At 46.1% G+C, this 8,424-nt stretch overlaps 1 protein-coding gene across 1 annotated transcript; it reads left to right on the top strand.

Moving 5' to 3' along the window:
* The first annotated feature begins 4,574 nt into the window (after positions 1–4,574).
* LOC136552556 (uncharacterized) lies at positions 4,575–8,363 on the top strand. The gene is made up of 2 exons (XM_066544116.1): positions 4,575–5,172; positions 7,889–8,363. Exons 1-2 carry the CDS (start codon positions 4,810–4,812, stop codon positions 8,045–8,047), a joined length of 522 nt encoding a protein of 173 aa, XP_066400213.1. The 5' UTR covers positions 4,575–4,809; the 3' UTR covers positions 8,048–8,363.
* The last annotated feature ends 61 nt before the right edge of the window (positions 8,364–8,424 follow it).

The following is an 8,424-nucleotide window of genomic DNA, read 5'->3' as shown; positions in this document are numbered from 1 at the left end:
ACGGAAAACGGAGTGTCTTTTACGCCATGCATCGAGCCAGCAGCCGCATGCAGCGAAGTGCGTGATCGGGTCAGGTGGGCGCAAGGTCGCGCGGCCAAATGACACTTGCCTTTTGTTAGAGTGACAGGTGCCGGAAGGATATGCTTGCCCTCGCTCCGATCGGATGACTCATCCTGGGCAGCGTGCTTCGAGCCTTGTTCGTCGCCCCCATGTACCGGTGGAAGTGGCGAGGGAGACGCTCATTTGTTTAGATTTTATTACTCCTGTGTCACGATAAGGTTCATTAGACCAGTTTGTTTAGTGATGGTGATGCTACTAATCGAAGGCCATTATCTGCCAGGTGGCCTGCAGCCTGCAGCCTGCAGCCTGCAGATCTGAGCTCTTGTTGCCATCCGCGCTCAGCTTGTTGACTGTCCAAGGGAACTTCACAGCTGCTCTACGTAGCAGTAGCACGTAATACACGGTAGAGCTACAGCTGTTAGATAGCCAATGTTTACACCTTACGGTCATGTAGGTGTATGTATCTTTCCTCTGAGGATTCTTTCAAGTACTGTAAAAGGGTTCAACCAACCCAATTATGTTTTGCATTGCATCCTCCCTTGCAACACGGGTCTCTTTCTCTGAAGGTTCTTTCAAGTACTGTAAAAACGGGGAGTATTGTGTGACAACCCTCCGTTTCAGAATACTTCCTGTTTATTTAAGGCATTGCTTGACTCGACATAGTCTTCAACGTCACACTTAACTGTTAATATTTCATATATTATACGTATATATAGTAATATTCATTCAGGGCAATGCTACGGTACCCCCTTTAATTATTAGGAGGTAATATCTTAAATAAATTAGAGCCATTGATTTTTAGTGTTTTAAGTTAGTTAATTAATTAATTTTAAAAAAGAAAAGAAAAATAATCAAATCCTCACGTTACGGAAGAGAGAATCCAGCAACGCGCCTTCCTTTTTCGTGAGGACGACCTTCTTTTTGTGCTCAACATGAATGCACTGCTCACAGTGATTTTGGTGTACCACAGCAAAACTCATTCATGAATATGGATGTGACAACGTACGAGGGTTTTCCCCCTTCAAACATGGTCCAATTGTACTGTATGTATGGTAACTATAAATCATTGGATACTGAATTTATAGTTGTCAGCTATTTAGAAAACTGGAGTTGGACAGTTGGTACGTCAGTTCATACTTCATATCATTTTCAATAAATCTTTTTTTGAAACAAACATTTTCATATAAAACTTGCACCCTCTAGTATGCCTCAAGCATCTAGCCTCTAGCCGAAACCAGAGTAGCTGCAGACAATAGGGTCAAGGCATTCAAGACGTCCAAGTCCAATCACCAAAGCAGGCCTGAATGGATCGGCATCGGCTAAGGATTGTTAAAGCTCACTGTGGATCGCGGATGTTAAAAGCCAGGAGGGATGAATTGTAAAATTGTCTAGAGATTGTTAAAAGCTGCTTCCGAAAGCTACGGTTCTATCTAGATCACGTAGAGGCGTAGGGCTGGTGAAAGCTCTTTAGATAATCCAACTAGGGTCATATTTATGTCACGCCGAGCAAACAAAATACTAAAAAGAGAAATAATATGGGCTCTGTTTGTCACGGCTCAAGGCTCCACCTCTTTGCTACGGTGCATAAAGGAGTTGGAGCGGACGAGGATAAAAATAGCGTTTGTTTGATATGACACGTCCTCAATTACTTCATCGGAGGAGATGGAGCACTTGAGTAACCAATTACAGCTCCTCCTCGAGAAAAAAAAAAAACTTCGGCTCTGGCTCCTCTACTATCTAAAAAATGGTTTCTCTTCGTAATGTGTTTGGTCTGCCTCCTCCGAAGAAGTTGCTGTCGAAGCTAGAGCCAAAGCGCAGAAGTTGTTGTTGAAGTCAAAGCTGAAGCCATGCCAAACAGACCAATAGTGATTTTATCGACTCCTAGTTCATTTTATAAGAAGAGAAAAAAAAAACAACTCCTCATTGCATTGCATAGAGTGACTGGAATCAGAGCCTCCCAGAGCTCTACCAAACCATACCATAAATACATGGGTAGCTAAGTAGCCTTTTCTCACCAAATACGAAATATTTTTTATGAGAGATGATTTTACACTAATGAAATTAGATTTTGTATGAAAAAAGTATACAACTTATTTTAAACATCGATGCCAATGTGCCATCTCGAAATGGTATCAGATACAATTACTTGAGCACGCCACAGATTAATTTGACCTGCCTTCATTCTAAACTATAAGAGGTTTTGACTTTTATAGATATACACTCTGTCGAAATATACGAGTAAAATCAATGTATCTAGAAAAATCAAAATATTTTCTAATTTAGAATGGAGGGAGTAAATAACATGTATGCGCACTTTATATTCAGGCCTTATGTCGATCCTCTTCCCCCTCATCCTTTTCCTTCGGTTACAACTCTTCATCCACACTAATGATAATAGAGTACTCCATATAATAATGGCACACAGCCACACACTTTTGTGCCATGGGTTAAAATACATTACGGTTATTGCCAAACGTCGCAAGCCGCCGTTGGCATGAAGTGAACCTTTGGCCATAACGGTTACGGGACGAGCTTTCCAGGTTCCAGCGACTAGTGAGATTAACTGCAGTTAGGGTCGAGAGAAGAGATCTACCGGAGTTCATTTTCGTGGGAGGCGAGCATGCCACTATTTCAGGAAAAAAATTGCATGCATACCGTATCCACCGTGGTGGCATGCATACATGCATTAGTTAACAGACACGTGTCCATGGCTTGGTTCCCTTTCTTTTGCGCGGACTGGAAGCAGGGCTCGACACGATTGGCGTAAGTCAAAGACGTCTCAGATCTGTTCGTGGGACACGTGGCAATCATCCGACCCATGTATGCATGCCACCACGGTGGATACAGTTATAGATGGGCAACGGGCCGGGCCGGGCCGGCAAGGCTCGACGGGGCCCAACGTGCCATGCTACCCTGGGCTTCGTGCCTTGCCGATGGCCCAAGCACACCTTGTTGGGCGCCGTGCCTCCGACGCTCAAGGCCGGCTCCGTCGCGGTGCCTCCGCGCGGCCACAGCTATGTCCGATGCCCACGCCGGATTCGACCGCGGGAGCTCGGGCTGGGGGTGGTGGCGCTGGGGGCCGGCTCGGCGACGACTTGCGAGGGGAGAGACCGAGGGAGGAGGCGATGGCGTTGCAAAGGAGGCGCTGGAGCCGCTTGAGCCGGCAGTGCGCCCGCTTCCAACGTTCGCAGCGGCGCAGCCAGGTACGGAGGTGGTGGATTGGTGGCGTCGGGAGAGAGGGGCCGGGGGCGTGAGCGCATCTTTCTCTCCGTGTCTCCCGCGGGCGTGGCTCGCAAGTGAGAGAATGCGGTGTGAGGAGGGGTGGAATCGGTGGATTGGGGAAAGGAAGTTAGAGTTAGGGTGATTGCGGCTGGTGAGCTCTTTTTTTTAGCAGAGTTGGTTTTACTCTTAGCGGGTCAGGATGGTCATGGGCCTCTTACCAAATTGCGGGCCATGCTGGGCCAGCCCACGTGCCTAGGATAAGGCCCAGGCATGACCCGTTTAGGCCCGCTGGCCATCGGGTCGAGCTAAAAAAATAGGTCTCGTGCTGGGTTAACGGGTTCGGTCTGCATGCCCATATATAGATACGGTATGCATGCAATTTTGGCAATTCTGGCACCAGAGAGAAAACACATCGGAGCCGAGGCGTCGAGCCGCGCCCGTGCCCCGGGCCCCGGCTGATGAACGAGACTTTTTTTTTTTTTTTTCTGTGTGTCATTATAAAAGATCACAATCCCCCGTGTGTTTCTGAAAAAAATCAGCGGTCTTCAGCGCCACTACTCCAACTTTTTCGTGTCCTCTATGCCACTTCCGTCAGTTTGGGCTCTAACGCCGTCAAACTGCAGGAGTGAAAAGACGAAAATACTCTTAAGTCTAAATATGTTATTTATTTTTTTGAGCATCTTAACGACTTCAAATGAAAAAACTCAAAACTAGAAAGTTGTAAATCTCGCCGAGATCTATAATTTTCATATAAAATTTATTTTCATTTAATTCCGCAAAAAAATATGATTTAATATGATTAATATATCTTAGAAAAATCATCATTTTTTGTGGAATTAAATAAAAATAATTTTTATATAAAAATTATAGACCTCGACGAGATCTGCAACTTTCTAGTTTTGAGTTTTTCCATTTGGAGTCGTTAAGATGCTCAAAAAAATTAATAACATATTTAGACTTAAGGGTATTTTCGTCTTTTTAAATCTACAGTTTGACGGTGTTAGAGACCAAACTGACGAAAGTGGCATTGAGGACACGAAAAAGTTAGAGTAGTAACACTGAAGACCACTTAATTTAAAGTTAGAGTACTGACGCTAAGACCGTTTAATTTTTTTAGGGTACACAGAAAATAACGATCTTTTATAATGACATACCTAAAAGTCTCCTGATGAACCTCTGCGCGGCGCGAGACACCGTCGCGACGAAATGCCTTTCATGCCCCTTGCTCCGCCTTGTACTTCTCCGAAAGGGCCTCTCCCCTCTCGCTTTGCTTCTCAGCGCCGCAGCGGAAAAGGGTCGCGTCGTGTATTCCGTGCTCGGCCCCCCTCTCTCCTCGCAGCCACGCCCCCGCTGACTCACGCGGCGCGCCGCGCGCGCGACGACGCGGCAGAGAAAGCCAGGAACTCCATAAAGGTTTCGGTTTCGGAAGCCAAGCCACTCCACACCTCCACTGCTAGGTGCTAGCGAAGGGAGCCAACAATGGCGCATCGCGGGCCGTGACCGGCGTCGCAGGCGACGGGAACAAGAATGGCTGCCGTGACGCGCGGGCCGGCGATGGTCCCGGCGGCCGGGCCGGGGGCGAGAGCGGCGGCTGCGGCGGCCGCGGCCGCGGCCGCGGCGGCGGAGGAGATGCGGTGGCGGCAGCTAGACAGCGGCGTGAGCGCGGTGTCGTTCGGGTTCGTGGCCACCGCCATCCTCGTGTCCATGTTCCTCACCATGGCCATCCTCGAGCACTTCCTCCGCCCCCCGGCCCACGCGCCCGGGCACGCGCCGCCCCGGGGGATCCTCCGCCGCCTCCGCCTCTTCCTCGGCCGCGGCGGCGAGCGCGGCGCCGCCCCCGGCGCGGATCTCGAGGCGGCGAGGAAGCTCCAAGGCCACGCGCCCCTCGAGGTACTGGCAACGGCACACTGTTCCCGCACGCTCTCCTCGCCTCCCGCCCATCCATGGAGCCACGCTTTAATCATTCCGCTGCCTAGCCTTTTTTCCTCAGCTTTCTGTTCTCGCGTGGCTTGCTTTTCGCTACTCTGTGTGCCTGTTCGTTGTGATGGTATTTGAGCCATGGATTATCAGCCAACCAATAGTATTTTTTCTTTTACACCAAACCAGCCAACTCTACTTTCAGTCATGGAATCTTGTCGGACCCCGGTTCTTGTTGTCCTCTAGTCTCTGCTATGCTCGAACATAATGCAGAGGTGGAGTGGAGCGAAGGCATCTAGTCCTAGCGAGGAAGATGAAACTGCAATGATGTCTTACCTGTAGCTGTTAAATAATTGGCCGTTAAAGAGATCGTGCAACTGCAGTCCCGTAGGTTTAGAAATGAGTACCACCCCTATTATGATTCGCTGCATAATAATAGGTGTTTATCTGTGTACAGGGAAAGGTCATGCATTGCATTACTAAAAAAAAGGCAAAGGAAGCTATTTTTATCTGATATTCACATTCTAGTAGACGTTTTGGTGTTGTCAAAACATAGAAGGTGTTGTTCAATACTATGCACTTGAGTTCTACTAGGACTGAGATCAGGACATGTTGTTTAATTATTTTTGCCCTGTTTGTTTGGGCTTGTTTGACTTATAAGCCATGGCTGAAAGTACTGTTGGCTGGTTTGGTGTGAGAGAAAAATACTGTTCGTTGGCTGATAAGCCATGGCTTATAAGCCAAATACGACCAAGCGAACAGGCTGTTTATTAGTGGGCATGCCATTGTTGATTGCTCCAACTTCATATATGCCCATCATGTACATACTCTGCTTTTGATCAATACTTTTTTAGAAACTTCATTCTTACTAATTTCTTTCGGTAGCGCCGCCATTTATACTTGTCTCTGGAAAGTGGGGGAGAAGTACTTGTTCTGTGCCGTGAGAGGTTAGAGTAGATAACGGCACCAAGAATGTTCGATTTAGCATCTATGCTTGAATGCAATTCCCTCTATCTTCCCCAATTTTTATCCTATGGCTAAGTTCAGTTAATGCATCTGTGTACTTTGTCACAAGAATCTTCATATTTCTCTGAAGGAATATATAGCGAATGAGCCATAAAAGATTGGGGCCTATAATCCTTCAGAAAGGAGAACATGGGTTATGGAATTGAGAGGGAAATTCGTCTGACAGCAGCAAACAGACAAGGGCCCATCCTTGTCTGCAGCCACACCAAAATTTGGTCCCAGTGTAGTTTAGGAATTGCAACCTTGGTTGTCCACAGGACCACAACTACACACGGTCCCAGGTGCAGTAATCATTTTTTATGCTTGAAATTTGTTAGTAATGTGGTAATGTGGAGCATCTTATTATTAAGATGGGTCACCAGTTTTATTTGTTTTTTTATTTGTTTTTTTTTAGGAAAAGATGGATCAGCAGTTGAACTTAGTTACTGTTGGAGTAGTGGGTTAGACCATGGAGATAAAAAAAATACTCACGTGAGAGGTGTACCAAACCACAAATATAAATTACGTTCTTCTAACAATTTGAAAAATTAGAACGTTTCGGCCTGGTGCAAGTGGTATGGTCTTACCGCCTATGACCGGAAGGTCCCGGGTTCGAGTCGTGGTTTCCTCGCATTGCACAGGCGAGGGTAAGGCTTGCCACTGAGCGGGAGCTCTCTGCACGCCCTTTTTTTTCCAATCCAACTACTGAAACATCCATTTCAGTTTACTGTAGAAGCTGGCTAGCAGATAAATCCATTGTCCTTATTTTCAGTTTCAAGTCTATTGCTTTGCTATGCGGAGTTCAGACAATGTAATGTACAAGTATGCACTATGCAGTACTCTTGATAACTCATCAAAATTTTGCACTAACTGCTTTCTAACATCATCTTTTGTTCTATTTCATCAGTGGTGAAAGAAGAACATTAATTGTAATTTTTAAGCGAACTAGCACACTCAATTGACAAGCTGTATCCAAAAGTGGATAGTGCAACTACCTGTATTCAACTCATGTTCAGCATTAGTTCCTGCTTACCAGTGCACAGGATCGACTTTTATTGTTAACTGGGGGAGGTATGGAAAAACTAAATGCTAAACTATGTTGCAGGAGACTAGAGGATCTAGCCTGAACCATTTTGCCTATTTAACTATAGTTAGCCTGTTCGTTTCGGCTGGATTGGCTTATAAGCCATGGCTGAAAGTACTGTTGGCTGGTTTGGTGTGAGAGAAAAATACTGTTCGTTGGCTGATAAGCCAGATACAGCCTGCCGAACAGGCTGAGTGACTACAAGTAGGATTGATAGCCTCTTCTAGACCTGGTTTCTCCTGACATAGCGAAGTTACCAAGTGCAGAAAACTCATATGATCTATTGTGCCACTGCAGAACTCATCTGTGTGAAAATACTGCCCGATACCTCGACCTTGTAGTTTTTGCCAGTTTACACAAGAACCTCTTGTGAAAAGTAGAAGCCTTTCGACTTCATTATCATGAAGTTAGCATTTGCTCTTGTATGAAATATCATGATCAGTTCCATGAAAATATATCATGAAGTTAGCATTCGCATGTTTGTTTCTACTAAAATGTATCATGCTTCCATCGAAATATATCACTTTTTTGTTTCCACATTGGCCACAGTGGGCTCACTTGAGACATTCTCGTTGACCACTTTGTTCATGATGCTTGCAGATACCTGTCTACCCCAAAGGTGTCTCAGTTCTGATGCCAGGGCAAGACATGCCAACGTTCATCGCGCATCCTGCCCCTGCTCCCTGCCCCCCAGAGAGGATCCGATGGCCATCACACCAGTCCCCTCCTTTCACTGGTTCCTCGTCAAACCCTAGTTAGGGTTGCTGTAGCACACACCACATTGAGAGTGCCCGGCTGTTGTCAGTCAACCACCAAAGTCTGTAGAGGAGCAGCCGTGTGCTCTGTGGGTGTATTGCCGATGATCCACTCCGTCTCTGGTGGCTCAGGAGCATGACAGCCAAGACAGTCTCTCTCTCCTCTCTTTCTGTGTCTGTACAGGTTTAGGTCTTGTTCTGAAGCAAGTTTTGGGAGATGTTTGGTTTCTCCTCTTAAACTTTAGTTGCTGTCTCATCGGATGTTTAGACACCTGTATAAGTATTAAATATAGATTAATTATGAAACTAATTGCACAACTTGTCACTAATTTGTAAGACGAATCTTTTAAGCCTAATTAGTTCATAATTTGACAATGTAGT

The sequence above is a fragment of the Miscanthus floridulus genome, chromosome 4, assembly GCF_019320115.1.
Source record: "Miscanthus floridulus cultivar M001 chromosome 4, ASM1932011v1, whole genome shotgun sequence".
NCBI classification, from domain to species: domain Eukaryota; kingdom Viridiplantae; phylum Streptophyta; class Magnoliopsida; order Poales; family Poaceae; genus Miscanthus; species Miscanthus floridulus.
Note: the sequence above shows the minus strand (reverse complement) of the source record. Positions and strands in the feature narration are given on the sequence as shown.